This window comes from Botryllus schlosseri, chromosome 11, assembly GCF_051294905.1.
Source record: "Botryllus schlosseri isolate E-star chromosome 11, Bs_hap1, whole genome shotgun sequence".
Taxonomy (NCBI): domain Eukaryota; kingdom Metazoa; phylum Chordata; class Ascidiacea; order Stolidobranchia; family Styelidae; genus Botryllus; species Botryllus schlosseri.
In genome coordinates, this window is record NC_137246.1 from 2,723,035 (window position 1) to 2,739,779 (window position 16,745).

At 41.0% G+C, this 16,745-nt stretch overlaps 2 protein-coding genes across 3 annotated transcripts in view; one reads left to right on the forward strand and one right to left on the reverse strand.

Annotated features, from left to right (window-relative positions):
• Positions 1 to 536: 536 nt before the first annotated feature.
• Positions 537 to 10,528, reverse strand: LOC145449819 (hydroxyproline dehydrogenase-like). The gene is made up of 8 exons (XM_080328257.1): positions 10,045 to 10,528; positions 8,500 to 8,696; positions 6,187 to 6,316; positions 3,853 to 3,945; positions 3,551 to 3,778; positions 2,442 to 2,602; positions 2,077 to 2,264; positions 537 to 1,390 (listed from the first exon to the last, which is right to left on the reverse strand). The coding sequence occupies exons 1-8, from the start codon at positions 10,285 to 10,287 to the stop codon at positions 1,224 to 1,226; spliced, it is 1,407 nt and encodes a 468-aa protein (XP_080184383.1). The 5' UTR covers positions 10,288 to 10,528; the 3' UTR covers positions 537 to 1,223.
• Positions 6,912 to 16,745, forward strand: part of LOC145449815 (uncharacterized) — a 342,177-nt gene continuing 332,343 nt past the window's right edge. The window contains exon 1 of one of the 2 annotated variants that reach the window (XM_080328254.1): positions 6,912 to 7,163. The gene's annotated coding sequence lies outside the window, so the exon portion shown is untranslated. The remainder of the gene's footprint in view (positions 7,164 to 16,745) is intronic. The other variant, XM_080328253.1, reaches the window with a different exon arrangement.

The following is a 16,745-nucleotide window of genomic DNA, read 5'->3' on the forward strand; positions in this document are numbered from 1 at the left end:
ATTGATACCCGTCGCAACCCATATAGGCTACTTTATAAGAACCCCTGCCATATATAAACAGCGAATACGCAAACTGTTGTAAATCGAGACCGACCGATATTAGAATACACCGCGATGACACCGACATATTCAGCCGATATTCAAATAAGGTGGAATCCACCTCAAAATGCGCATTTTCAATATTTCAAAACTTCGTAGCAATTATTTTAATAGCTTTACTGAGATCAAATAAACTAGAAAGGCTGCATCAGGACACCTCGAAATTGTAAGCTATATGAAATACAGCAATATTCCCAGTCTTGCGGTCAAGGATTATTGTTTCCTGACTTATCTTATATACCACCAGTCCACCATGTTATGATGTCACTAAAATTACCGAGACTTTTGATCTTAAATGGTCGATACCGATAATTCTTCAAGAGTGTGATATCGACTCGTTATTATCGGCGAACCGATATATAATAATCGGTCGGGCTTCAGTTGTAATAGCTGGCGCCGACGTTCGTACGAGTCAATGCAGACATCAAAAAACAATGTGTATTTCATTCCGATTTATTGTCTCTGTTTCATCACCAAGTGCGGAATATATGGACATTATTCTGAATGAGTTACTTTAAATATCGCGAAGGTAAGATAATATAAAAAATGACTTGCAGACTATTGTGAACACTGCATGGCAATTAAACGCGGACTCGACCTTTCGTTGAATGACTATGACTCGGAACTTGACTCGATGAAAAAATAGAAAACGACTCGACCTAACTCGAGTAAGAGAAATCAGAGAATCACTTAGCCTATTGTGATTCGGAACCTCATTACTTGATTGGAACCCTGATATATATAGAGAGAGAAATATAGAACAAAAAGGACAAAAAATAGGGAAGACCATGAATACTTTCCAGTTCATTAAACTTGTTGATCACTTCATTTTACCACGGTGACAGCAGGGCATTCAATCATGCAGTAATAAATGCCATGCCGCAGCATGCTTGACCTATATACTATATACAGAATGTGAAATGAAATATACATAGACTCTTGTGAAAATATATATAATACGGGGAAAACATCTCTGTGTACTTCAAATCACGGCGACTTGGTAGCAGTCGAAAATCGTCCGTGTCATAAAGCAGTTTACCGCAACAGTATGATTGTCCTGCCGCGCATACGATCTACTGTTTGCACAAATCATAGCACCAAATGAAAACACGTCTCGCCGACTGTCATGGTCCTACAATTTTTTTGACAAGGCCTTTACGCAGCATCGTCATTTCTTTCCTGATGCCATTCAAAACGAGGCAATTTTCTTTCACCCGCCTTCCGAGGTACGGCAATGTTTCTTCCACAGTTCCATACGGCACCGACTTGTAGACTTGATATCCACTGTTTCCTGATTGTAATGAAATTTTACTGTGAGGCAGAGGCACAGAAGAATTTATAGGTCTAGCGATAGCGAGGCCCAAAAACTACACTGCACAATGTGCACATACGAAAATGCATCGTGGTGGTATACGTAGGCAAGATGTGGCTGGCTTGGATGCTCACGTAATTAAGTACGTTCCAAATGATACTCATGGCTTGGGTCAAAATACCGCAGCAGTTCAGCTCATGACATTCGTTTGGCCGGGGATTGGTACTTTTGCAGAAATTTGATAAAATCTTGGTCAACATGGCCTACCGTTCAACTGTTTAGTGTTAACGATAACCGTCTTTTCCTGCATATATTCGACATAACCAACGTTAACGTAATTCTAGCTCTAACTATCATTTCAGTATTTCGCACGCATTCACGAATTCATCTTCTACATGAGTAGAAATTGTCGGCGTTACTTATACTCAAACTTGAGCACTGACAATGACTAAGTTAACCACCTCTGTTCTTCGACAATGCTGACACAGGCTACAGACTCACTAGTCACGGCACTTGTCGCAGCGATTTCCGTAACTGTAGTGTAGTTGATACACATTTATCCATCGCAAAACCAACAAAAATCACTATAAATCCGGGAATTATAGAATTCTCTATGGGCCTATCGCTGGTAGATACCCTATTGTATGCAATTATTATATACTTACCTAGAGTAAAGGACATATAATTGGCCATGCCGTACAATTGCGCGAACGAGACGTTGGATCGAAATCCCGGAGGCCTTGCTTGTAAATGTTTGACTGCTAAACGAACGCTGGTTTCGTTGTGCGTGGCGATGACAATTTCATTATACTTGGAGTCCATAGACAACAAATCTTCAAGGCATTCGTGGTAACTAAAGAAGAGATGGAGTTTGTACTGATCAGTAGAGTCTTTATTGGACAGTTTCACAGGTTGGAAGATGGAGATTCAGTGGTTCCACCGGTGGACATTCTGGACAATCGCCGTATTCAATCTAAACCTGTATATAGGCCTACCAATATCATACATACTATATAAATATGATATATACTTTCTGTTTGTAGCCTCCCAGTCTTCGCACATGTACGGGGGATGCGATCCATGCTTCTTTGTTTCAGCAACAACATATGCTCCGCGTACGAGTTTCAAAGCAAAGTGCGCGTTGTTCCGTCGGCATAGATGTGCGTGACTTTTGATCAGCTCCCTTGTTTCCTGTCGCGAACATTTGCTGATAATAGTTGACCGTATCAGGGTTGTAACGACTCGAGTCGCGATTTTTGGTGACTCGACTTGACTCGAGTCACTTTCAAAAATATTCAAAATGACTCGACTTGAGGCAATTTTTGTATTGACTAGACTTGTACTCGAGTCATTACCCATGACTAGAGAATATAGGAAGGCATTCCGTTGTAACTTCCAACAATATATCTGTACTGGTGTTTGTAAAATAGGGCCGGAAACCGCATACAGTGAGGAAACTTACTATATATTATGAATGCGAGGCACACAAAATCACCAAAACAAAGTTGTAAAAACGGGAGTTGAACAAGATAGAACTCGAGAATGAATATTGAACACGATCACTTGGACTCGGTCTCGGGTCTCAACACCGAGGCTTGGACTCAAATCGGTGGCGAATTGAATATGACTCGACTTGACTATAAAAGCGGAATTGATTTATTACTCGCGACCATGTGACTAAAATATTTATGGTGTCTTACGGCCCACAGTAATCACCACAACATAATCAACGAAGCCGCCAGAAGTGGCAGAGTAACAAGAGTTAGACCACGAGGTTGACTTTACGAAGGAGCAATCTGATAATTCGTACTTATGAAATAATTTTAAAGGGTGCATCGAATTAAGTAAGCAACATTTTTCACGCATTAACGATTAATCGAATGCACAATATACTTCATATATACCCGTGTCAGAATTTCAATGAATTCACAACTTTTCACGCCTTTTCGTCCCCTAGTAATTTTATATGTCGAAAACAATTGGCTTCCGCCGATCATTGTAGACGAGAATATTTCATGATATCTCAAAGGGCATGAGCGCTAAAAAAGGATATGAAACACTGTACTGAATATTTACCTGTTTGCACTAAACCTATTAATCTATACTATATTGAAGGTAGGACCATATCAAATCACTTACTTTCAGATAAGCTTGATATGTCATGTAGACAACATGCGTTCGCCTGTTGTAGATCCTCATCAGAGTGACTCCAAGTTCCTGAATCGCCGGATTGATCCAAGTATGCTCGGCGTCGATCAACACGCAAACACCCCTCTTTTCCGCGTGCTCAACGACTTCCAAAATTCTGCTGACGCCGTCAGCAAGTTTTTTCGCTTCGTTCCCAGTCAGCGACGGGGCAATCGAGGCCTAAAACCGAATGTATTTCGAAACGTCTTGTATGCTCATTCGCTACAAACAATCACAAACAACACAATAGCTACCAAGTCATTTGTATGGCATCCTGTTGTGATCCATTCTCGCAGTCTGTCGGAGTTGCACATTTCGGCATTGGCGATCACTTTAGAAAACGATTCCTGAGAACGGCAAGGTTTTGATACCACGTTTAACTATACGCGATAGGAGTATGAAAAATGGTATAAACATCGGAATACCGCTCGTTTACGTGGCTTACAAACGCAACGGAAGTAAATGGTTTGTTCAATCCAATAAATCTATCAAAATGTTATGTAGCGATAAATTCCAGAACGTTTTATGTGATTCGGTAGAAACAATCAGTTATATTGATCCATTGCAAATCAACCGAAAAGCAATATGGCACTGTAGCTGACATTTGAACACGAGACCCTTGCGTCAGAGAGTTATAGTAGCATCTCGTAGTACAACGGAGCAAAAAGGAACCGCTACAGCGAAGTTGTCGCAAATTTCAACTCTGTTCCTATTGCCTGCTCGGTTTACTAAACTCCTTTCTTTTGTAACATTGCTTCGCAATATTTTGGTGCTTTGGACTTACTAATACATTTACAAAAGAATGAACTGTTTATCATCGCCAAAATGTTATCTGCGACATTTATATGAATGATATGTTACAAGGCGTATGACTTATCGACCTCTCATACCGACACATGCATCATTCATTTTATCGCTTCCTCTTATATTATCCATTCTAAAATCCAGTGTACATGCCTCATATTTACATGCTGTAGAGCAGTGGTCGGGAACCTATGGCTCGCGAGTCATACATGGCTCTTTTCGGTACAAGATATGGCTCTTTGCCAAATATTTAATTTCGTACTGAATTGACCAGTACTGCAGCAATAGTTGGAAAATTTTCAAGGCCAGAATTATTAGTCTCGTGAAAGTATATATATGTCTTTGATAGGTAAAGACAATGCCGCCGTCGGGTTTAGGGGCTCGTACCCCTATTTCCAAATTCCTCAAATTTAAGTTGCAGTCGCGCCGGCGACCAATATCCCATTGCGAATTTCATGTACCCGACTCAAAATCTTGGATTGCACGATAAGTTGATTGATCGAAGAGAATAGCAAACATGGCGATGTCCATATAACAACGAAGTTTTCAACAAGCATCGTCTTCCTGATCTACGGCGCGGAATGACCTGCCGTGGACGTTACATTCAAAATTACAGTCTTGAATTACAAACAACGTCATAGCTATCCACGTTCTTGATCGGTAAGTAGCTATGTACGACCCGAGATAAAGTGTAGGTGTGCAGTGCAACATTATATATTACCTTCGAATACTTTGAGAATTAAGAGTCGACCAGTATTTAGATTTTCGGGATCGTTACAGTTATATTCGATCAACATCAGTTATGATAAATTTTAGGTTATTCACGATGAATTGGTGGCTTGGCCCCAATGGTGAGGCTTGGCCCGCCTGTGCCTTACCTCTCGTTTCGCGCTTTATTTTCGAACAATAAATATGCAAATTGTGTGATTTTGGGAGAAAATTGTTCAAAATATTTTCATTCATGAGCTGAACATCGATAAAAAATACCAATAGTAATTTAATGTTTCACAATTTTCGTTCTCTCATCCTGACGACAGGTGCGGTACTGCCTCACTTGCCTCCCTTGACCCGACGTCACTGATGTATCATAGTTTAACGTGGGTATGGTTATATACTGTGGTAGTGACTATTTTTGCCTCCACCTACGCATGTGATCATGGATTCTCGCATTTAAAGGAGCATAACCACGAACGTACGTTCTCATAACTCAAGTTTCAAGCTCAAGCTTGAATATTGCAACCAATATAATTAGTACGAGTTTTTACAAAGAAAATGTGACGCACACGATGAATCCCATGTTGTGAGTTCGAGTTAGTGCTACCAAGACGTCACGCAATTTCAATTGTGACGTAACACTTGATTGACATGTATGGCTCATTGGGAGTTAGAATGGAAAAAAATAGGGCCAATATGGCTCTTTAGACAGAAAAGGTTCCCGACCACTGCTGTAGAGTGTATAGGCCAAGGTGGGTGTCTGATTAAATGACTAGTCCAAGTCGTTTCGGCACCCTCCTATCTTGTTGTTATATTCCAATGTGGTGTATTGATTTGATAAAAAATTAATAAAATGATGGTGAAATACCCGCGTTGTTGTTGACTGTCATTAATTAATGACTACTGCATACTATATATTCTCTCACCGCGACATAAGACCAGGCGCACCAGTTTTTCCCACGAATATCAGTGGCCCGGCCGTCATTTACTCATTTTATTAAAGGCAGCGGTCCATCAAAGCATCAATACCATTTTTTCAGGTTAAACGCATTTTTAACCGCCCTACTCACCAGCGCATCGAAGTCCACAAGGGCAGTGAGCTTGATTTGCATGAGGCAATTCTTCCCTTCAAGTTTAGTTGAACGCGATATCTCAACGCAATCGAGCGACTTTCTCAGGTTGTCTTGGAATGGATCGATTCTGGGTGAAATGTTGCAGTTGCAGTAATAGAATACATGACGTGCTGTATTATACAGTTGTTTCCGCTTCGGACAGTTTGGTCGGAGAAACGACTTTGTCCGAGTTGCGCGGAAAATCAAATTGTTCGTTTCATGGCCGTGCATAAAGCCGCACACAGCATTTATAATACGGCAGGGGTGGGCAAACTTTTGAGCTCGCGGGCCGCATTCAACATCTGAATCCATTCGCGGGCCGCACTGTATAAAATTGGGATTATAAACCAAAACGCAATATTGATATTTGATTATATAGTGAGGACATGGAGATAATACAGTTATGCTTATTTAAAACAAACCAAACATTGCATTGAGGATATCGTACACGCGTCAGAAACATATAGAGTGGTGAGATCTCATAGGCTGTAGGACCTCAATAACCAATTTGTCAAAACTATAGAGATCAAAGTCGGTTGAGCCGATTGTTAGAACAGGATTGAAATTTAAATCTGAGAGAAGCGATCTGCTCATTGATTTACCAATTCCACTTTTGGTTCAGTTCCAGGACACACAATGCTGACAGCATCCATGTTAGCATCAAACACGCTTCTACTAGAGAGAGAGAGAGATATGATATTCTTTCTCGCCTGCACCATCGAGATGCTTTGGCGACGGAGTTGCGATACGGCCCCATGAGGTCATCTAGTCTGCGCCCCCGTTTTTTTTTCTCCTCCATGCTATCCGTGATTGCTGAGCGCCTAGCAGGATAGCTGCGGATACCATTTTTCGAGTCTTTGGTATGACCCGGCCGGGGATCGAACCCACGACCTACCGCTCGAGAAGCCGGACGCATAACCATTACACTACTATGTGTGGATAAAATATAAATACCCCAATTTTACGCATACAGACAACGAATCTACCTAAGACACGCCCGAATCGTTTTTTATCAGCACAACACTGAAATAATTAAAAATGGAGTGGCCAATCTGAAATCCCACTCGTGATCCAAATTATTTCAATCTCGTTGCAGCTAACTCGCTGGGTGATATTAAGTATTTTCCCTAGATCAGTGGTTCCCAAACTTTTTAAGACAATTATGGTGGTGAAAGATCTTGCGCCCCCTTATCGTCATATCACAAAACGCAACCAGGTTGCTAGCAAACCTAACGGGTAGTTTGATGGCATGGAAGGTTACGACTGTGGATGAGAGATTTGTAGATGTAATTCAGACTAAAGACAGAGCAATATCATTGAACTGGATGTAAATCGCGCGGAGCGCGAAAATTTTTTCTGTTAAGCGCAGCTTAGCGCCTCCCTTCAGATGCTTTCACGTCCCCAGGGGGGCGCGCGCACCAGTTTGAGAATAACTGTCTTAGAATTATCATGGTGAAATATACTAATAAAAAGTTAATCAAGTCACTGCATTAATTCGATTTTTAGTGCCCATTTTATCAATATTTTTAAAAAGTTTTTTCAGACTCTCGCGGGCCGCACAGAACGGTGTTGCGGGCCGCATGCGGCCCGCGGGCCGTAGTTTGCCCACCCCTGTAATACGGTATTGTTGCGTAATTAATGAATTGCAACTTCGTTATACTGCAGTAATTGGCACATCGCATAAAATGCGCATTAGTTATACCTTCAGGTTAGTGGTATTGTACACTATTTTCGATACCACCTTTCAACAAATACTGTATTACCTTGAAACACACGCATACAGGTTTCTAATAGTAGGCTATGTTGACATCCTCGCCAACGCAACTACCTGTCGAACCGTCAAGGAAGCGTCTTTACTTTTTTCTTCGTTTACGTTAGTGAGCAATTTCACCTTTTCTACTAAACTTTTGTGTACCAATCTGTTTTACAAGATGCACACAGTTGTATCCATTTATAAGTGACTGTGAAGCTGGAACGGCCCTTCTATGAGTTAATTATCGATTGTTACTGCATGGATTGTAATTGTTTCACTATATTATTCTCTCATATTGTGTAACGAGGTACTGTAACCTATTGATAGGTATTGCGAGCCTGTGTCCGAATATAAGCAGGGTTTTTACGTGCAAACTTTACTTTGTTCCGTTCCCGAGCATTTTGACCGAATAAAGTGGTTATCCAGTGTTTGAATTGAGCAAAGTTTACTGTATGTATGTATAGTATATTCCCAGTATCCTTGATAGTACGATAGTTCATAACTGACAAAACACATACGTCGTTGATTCATTGCTATAGTCCGGTGCTTCGATCGGAACGGCGAGCATCTGAGCCACGTTATTTTGTGCCAAACATTTCGCCGTGGTCTGAATTTCCTTTATTTCGTCGCCAGCCACAAATTGTCCGTATGCGGTGTACCGCATCAATCTTGTGAAGAGAGGCCTCCCCAAACAGATTTTCCCGGCGTTGAGTATCTATAAATATGACAAGGAGATCGTTAAACTAACAGAAATCGGTGTTTATCCTGGATGCAACATATAGTAATGTCGCTCGTAAATGTCAAAAATGGAACGAAATCAAGTCGTTGTAGCAACAGTTGATGAGACAACTTTGAAACTTTGCGTAACAACGAGTTGGCCTAAAAGCTTAGAACGAATGTGTACCGTGTGATCATAAAAGTCAGCAGGTCAGGATTAAAAAAAGAAATCGATCCAATATAATATGGCCATTGGCCATTGATGTCGAAACGCTTTGAATACCAGACAGCAACAATTCCGAAACATTTGAGTTAATATTGATGGTATATCGCAGCGGTGGGTAAACTGCGGCTCTTTAACGATTTCACATGCGTTAACTCATTAGGTTAGAGAGGTTTAACCTCATTATAAATGGATGTTATATTCTATCACGTACTGTATATTCAATATGCGCATTGCTTTCGTGTTGTTTCTTTCTCACTTGTGACAAATGGTTAGAACTTAAACAATTTGAACTCTCGAATCGAGTTCTCATAAACGTTTCACCCGCAACAATGGTGCATGATAAATTGGTCATGGTCTGGTCATCAATCAATGATGTATCATCGTTATCAACAATGGATTTGATTGCCGAATTACTCGCGGTAGCACCGGTCACGATCATTTCCGGTTTAACAATGGTGATTACGGCTCTGCCATTTGCATTGTAAAGGCTGGCAATAACTGCAGAATTTGGTCAAGAAAATGAGCGATAATTGCAAGAAAAGAAAGTGTGAACAGGAAAATAGAATTTTTGAAACAGAATGGGAGGAAGATTGTGCATTCAGTGATAGAATGGAGGTAAGCCACTTGCCTCATACGTCAAGATTCGCTCAATAATTGCAAAGCTAGTAACGTGAATCGTAATTGCGGAATCAAACACCAAAGAATTGTCACGAGTTAGCAAACGAAAACAGATTTACGGAGTAATAAGTTTAACGAGCTGAAATCTTCCTTGATTGTTCAGCAGCACTTGAAGAAAATGCTCCAGACTGCAACCCAGCTGGTTACCATCGTATCACCACACAAAAATAAACTTCATTCGACAGCTTACATTTCATTATGACAGAATAAATTTGTATATTTGTATTTTTGTGTTGTGGCTCTTTTAAAACTAAGATTTTTGATATGCGGTCGCGCATGAAGAAGATCTGCCCAGCTGCCCACCCCTGATACATAAAATATCATAACGTGAATAGACGTGAATTCATATAGGCGTACCCGCCGTACAACCACGGGGGGCGAAATACACATTCATCCTGGCTAACACGGATTGTATATGCAGTAAAGTTTAAATTAACCACACCTTAGAAGCGTTGTCTGAAAAACCAGGTATAGAACAGATCCAAAGCACCGCCATCGAACGCATCATTTCCAACGAAGTCATGTTACCGAAAGTAACTCTGTCGCTTGAAAACATGTCATTGTCGTTGCTGACAACCCTCGCCTCCGCTCGGTAGCTTTGCCGCGCGACGGAACGGGACTTTGCCGTTGCATTTCGTAGATGCGAATTTCTGCCTCGTAACATCAATGATCTAATCTTGATCATGATTGCACGATGCTATTTTGTTGGATTGACTATTACAATCCCATGTGAATTAACTTTGTTTTAGCGACTCCAGTTTCACAATGACACTCCTACAAGCCGCCCATCGGATGCTATTTTTCGCACATACGGTGCAGTTATAAGTTATAACCAGCTATTCCTTGCTATCCGTTTCATCAACACACTGGTTTTTGATTACCTCTCGCTTCATGCCGATGCCAACGCTTTGTTGCAGCGAGAACGAGTACTTGAGATATTTCTAGCTCAAGGCATTTTTTCCCGTCATTCGCGGATCAAAACATTTGTGCGGTGCCGGTTTCCGATGGATAATACACACCCCTAGACCGCCTGTTGCTTACTCCAATTGGAAACTGTGGCGTATCCCGAAGTCGATATACTCGTTACTGAAGAAGAGTCGGCTTGCAACTATTGTGACATATGATTGCGACTGTATAATGTATATACTTTGCATAGACCTACTTTGTGATACTTTAGTGGTGATGTTATTTATCTATTTTACGGCTTTAGTGAAATCGAAATGACTGTTAGGCGACCTATAGCCTCTATCAAACTCCAAAGGGCAACAGGGTCAATACCACATCTCCCATTATGTGCTATACCTATATTACCAATATTGCCCAAAATTCAGCCAAAACAGTTAATCCTTCATGAACAATTGAACATACGTTTACCCACAATCCACCTCATTCGGATATTACGAAGCGTCGCTGCGAATATAGCGGCTAAGGCAGCTCGGTTACGATTTCCATCGGTGACCCTTGATTTATACTGGTGATTGTCATCAATCATCATCCTTCTACCTACGAGGTAGCGCAGTGTTGATGTCCAGACATATAGGCTACGGCAGGGGTGGGCAAACTACGGCCCGCAACACCGTTTTGTGCGGCCCGCGAAAGCGCCAGGAAACGTAAAAATATTGATAAAATGAGCACTCAACATCAAATCACTGTGGGTACTTAATTAAACTTTTTCTTAATATATTTGAACATGATAATGATAAGTTATATGCTTACCGTCGTGTTTTTTAATTTCATTGGTGGCGCGATTGCCCGACCTCGAGGCCCGCATTTTGAAAGGTTTCGATTGCGAAACGTCCCCGAAAGTGGAACGTAAATGACTTAATTCAGGCCACGAGTGTGATTTTAGATGGGAAACACGACCAAGTTTATTACTTTTAGTGCTGTATAGGCCAACTTATAAAACCGATTCGCGAGTGTGTTTGATAGATTCCTTCTTTGTGTGTGTAGAAGTATTTATATCTATAATATTTATATATTGTGTATATTTATATGGTTCGGCCCGCGAATGGATTCAAACAGTGACGTGCGGTCCAATGAGACAGGTGAGGCAGTTCCTCACCTGTTGTCAGGGTGAGTAAGTGAAAATTGTGAAAACCCTCCATGAGTCGATGATTATTGATATTTTACATCGATACTCCTAAATAACTAACTTTGAACATTTTGTCACCCAACATCATCAATTTTCAATAATTCCTATTCAAAATACAACGCGAAAGGAGAGGTGAGGCACAGTGAGGCACGGGCGGGTCGTGCCTCCCCTGTGACAATGCAATTCATCATAAATAGTTCGGAATTCATAATAACTGGTATCAATCAAATGCTATCGTCACACTGATTCCGAAAATCCAAATATTAACAGTATCAGAGCACCAGAACCCCCCAAAAATCACCAAGGAAGGTGACATTCGGCTTTATTACAGACAATGCCATCGCAGAGAAACAATGGCCAGGTGAGGCACAAACGAATCTGCCTCATGCACTATTCGCTGACAATTGGACAATCGCAGCACATTGAAACGCGCTGCCGATTTCGGAATACAACAGTCTTGTAGGAATTATACAGTAGCGACGGCCAACACATAATGCGGAGCAAATACGTTCCCTTACTTATGTGGCTGTAATGTATTTTCCATCCATAACTACGTTGAATTGTGTTATGTGATAGCTACTTTCATAGACTGTATTGTCGTTATTTGTGGCCTTAATGCTGTATTCAACTGCAATACCTATAACCCTTAATTGTGGAATGTGATAGCTATACTTACATAGCCTGCGTTGTCGTTGTTTATGGTCAGTGTTGCCACTCCTACCAGTAGTGTTTTTACACTAGATCTAGTGTATTTTGACTTGACCTAGTCGTGTCTTTGTGTATTTTCATTCGAAATTCGGCAAACCTGGTGTTTTTTTTACTGAAAAATATTTGTAAATCAGGATGCTATTTTCATGCTCTTCGAATAATTTATACCGGTACTTGAAGAGATAGTAATTATTATCCGCCTAAACTTGCCCATTCAGCACAATAGCGACCAGCCCTACCTACATGTGTTGTAGAATGTGGAATTGCAACGGCTATCAGTGTGCAAAGAAAATGTCGCTGCTGTTATTCACATTTTTGGTCTCTTTATCAGGTACTTTACGTGCGTGAGTGTTTGTGTGTGTGTCTGTTGGGGACCTGTTGAATGTTGAATGCGGCCCGCGACCGCAAGCTAAAAAGTTTGCCCACCCCTGGGCCGCGGCACGCTTGCATGACTCACCGAATTATACTGCTACATCATACTACGAGTGGATAATTCGTTAAGCGTAGACGAGCTCTACTGTGCAGCGGGCTCAAGTCCGGTTTTCCATTAATTAACAGTAATATGATAAATTTCACCATTCCTTGTTCACGAATGTTAATTCAGTCGTTGTAATAGTAAAATGTTGACTAATCGTTATTCGTTCTATTTACAAGGAAATCAATGATTATGTGAAATAATCAATTACGATTACTTCGAAAAATTGCCTAATGTAGTCGATTTCCATTACTTGATAATTTGATAATGCTGCTTCTGTAATCCTTGAAATCAATTACTCAGGACTCAGGGCCGTAAAAACCGCACCCTAACCCCCAAATTGGGGGACAAGACCCCAAAACTATTTCTTCCGGGGGTTTTGGTTTGATGTTACGAAAAGATTTGTAAGACATTATTGTCTCCGGTAAGATCTATAACTTGCGCGGGTTGTATTCGGGTGGAGCCCTGGCTCCCTCTCTCTCCTATCTGTTATGGTATATTGCTATATATCACGTGACTTATCGCTGGTATATCACATAGTGCATATTGTATGATGGACTCATAAGAAGAAACTCATGTACGCTGTAACTTACTGCTTGAACTATCCGAATTACTAACCGTCCGTACAATATATCTGGGGAAGGCAATATATTGTCGTCAATTGAACTTCCAGTCAAGATCTCACTCAGGAACGTGCGTATCAGTCATTGCCAGTTAAGTATTTTGTAAGCTCTGCTATCCGTAACCAGAGGTGGTCAGTAACGAAGTACTTCCACTTTTTCGAAGTACTCAAGTAGTTTTCCTCTACTTCTGGTACTTACTCAAGTAGATAATTTTTTTTTTCCGCTACTTCAACTTCTACTTGGTAATATTTGATGAACTACTTACTTACTTCTCGCTATTTTCAGTTTGTCAAGTAGAAGTAGATTAATCCCCCTATAAGAAAGAAGCCTAAGGAATTTTGAGGCTGTTTTCACGTAGTACAAACATTTAATGTTCATAAAAGTCATGTAAGACCCAGAATTTTCGTTGCGCTTCGCGCACAGTAGATATGATGAGAGAGATGTGTTTTAACGAAAGTATCGCTGAATATAATTCAGATACCTGGTTGCGTGGTTCCGTTCACTCTGCATTGTCGCCTATACAAAATAATTCATCTCAGTAAGTATGGCCCCCTATAACGTTTGAAATTATCGTTTCCCAATCTAGCAATAACCTATTATACCAAGCAGCCCATGGTGTGCCCTAATCTGGAAAGTGGACTGACTTTTTTTTAAACTTTAGACCTGTTTTAGCAGACCACCGTTGAAGCTTTCTGGACAAAAGACATGAAATATATTTTCCGCTTTTAGAAGTAGTATTTGTATTTTTCTTTCAATCAGCAGTATTATACGTTGAGTGCTAATTAAAGTTTTAGTTCTTTTGTCTGGAAAACATACATGTTGAAGTACAAAGCAAGTCTTATACTTTCCGAAAATAGAGCTATATACTATATGGCATTTTTACGATTTGCCATATTTTAAATTAACTTATACTAATTACGCAAAGTGTTAAAGCCGCACCCGACACAACTTCTCCGTATTGCTCTTCGACTAAACTAGGGGCATTATATTATGGGGGAGGGCAACATGCCATGATATTCTCTAAAATGGGATTTTCGAGTAAACAAAGAATTAGGATAGTATCGCATTCCATATCAATACTATCATTTACATCTCATCATATGGACGACTGCTTATTCTGTCAAAAATTGACACCTCCTGGGATGCATCAATATGAATCAAGCGCTCTACACCTTCCGCACACGTCAATTTGCAGCTTTTGACAGTTAATGCGAACGAATTGCGATCGTTTTCAAAACTACTTACTTACTTGAATAGATTTAAAGTCAGTCAATTCTACTTCAAGTAGTTTTAGGTTGCTTATGAAAGAAGTACTTCTACTCGTACTTGAGTAGATTTTTTCGTCTGTACTTCTACTTCTACTTGAGTAGCTTTCTTGGCTACTTTGACCACCTCTGTCCGTAACATATAAGGACTTGCTGTAAATACCATCGCAGACTATCGGACAGAAAGCTCCCCCCATCGCAGTATAGAGGGAGGGAAAGAGCGCGGCCGTAACCGCCGCACTCGATATTTTTTCTACGCATAATTTACCCGAATGAATCAATAACTTTATTCGCAATTGTGAAAGAGAAGAATATTCCTAGTATCGCTTAACGCCGCTGGAGACCGTTTGGGCTGCGGGGAGTGCATTGTGCAACCGTATTTCGATCGAGACCGCCCTTTCCGCCCGCGTCGGGACACACGAAGACATAAAGTGTTGGCCCATATGCGGCTACGGCCAATAAGCGGTGCGAAAAACGCGATAAATGCGTTAAAACCTTGGTCCAAATGACTGTTGCGGGTTGGCCGAAATCTTCAATATTGATGTGTCTGGCCTTCGAAATGGTCGTCCCCGAATAGTCTCGTCCTTGCAATCTGAGCGCCGCAGTACAAATGTGGACAAAAGAGGAAAATGCACCCCGATTTGAAATAGCGTGCCTCGCACATGTTTCATAGAACTGCATTGCGTACACCTATAGTTGTTGCCTGCGCCTTATTCTCTATTTCATAAATGCCCGTAAATATACGTAGCATAGGCCTATTTGCATTTAAAAATGCAGCATTCATGTCGATGCGTGAGGCCTGGGTTGCGAGATGAAATATAGGCTAATTTAGATTTGGGTCGCGGTGTAAAATAGTTTATGAGCCTAGAACCACCGCTTTGAAGTATAGGGATTCAGAGATTTAGTCAAATTACAATTTTTCTTCGCGCGATTTATTGTCGCCAGATTTCTCGATTTTAATATAACTATACTGGACGCCCCTAACAAAAATATGCATAATTTACAAAAAGAATACTGCATTCACAAGTATGAGAAATCGGTGTATTTCTAATATCGCTTGAGGCCGCTGGGATGATAGTGTGTGCAACCTGGGGGTGTGGGACTAAAGCGAGCCCCGGCATTTTAGTCTCGGCCATTACCGCGCCGCTATAAACATCAAAAGGCAAAGCATATAGAGTTTCGGCCAACATGCAATTCCGCGAAGTGTGCTGCCCAAAAAAATCGACGGACAGAAAACGTCGGCTCAAAACGATGGCCGCATATAATTGGTCGAAACCTTCGATATAAATAGCCTATGTCCATTGTCCGGAGGCTGGCGTGGAATAGACCAGCTTTCCTTGCAATATGAGGCCAGCACAAATAGGAACACAGAGGAAAATGATACGCCCAGTAAAGAATTGCCAGTTTGGACCTGTGTGCATATCACGAAAGAATTTTTTTCTTTGACATATGTAATAATTATGAATGACGTGCGGTGCCGTAAATATTCGTAGACACCACTCCATCGCTAAAGCTGGTCAAGTGGGATGAGGCAGATGTATGCAATTTATTGTAGGCCTTCCAATATTCTTGAGGAATTTCATTCATGACGTTGAAAATCTTCTCACGTTTTGCGTGACTATGAATTTGTATAGTAGGGGATACACACTATTAACTGTGTGTTTCTAAGCCGATTGGCGCTTCGTATAAAGGGGGTCTGGTGCCAGAGGTTTGCTTAGTTACCCTTGGGAGTCTGGAGGCCCACGACTGTAATATAGTTCAATGTATTTTAAAACGTTTCAGAAAACCCGCACAACCAGTCTTTTCGCCTTTCGCGACCGTTCTGTCGATCCCGTGACCGGAGCTTCGGGAGCACACATATAATCATTATGTTAATCACAACGACCCAATGTTTTTGGCAAGTGCTGTTTCGGTCCTGCGATTACTAATCACGATTACCCCAAGTCTATATGATCACAGCTTGTCGTGATTTTTTGTTTC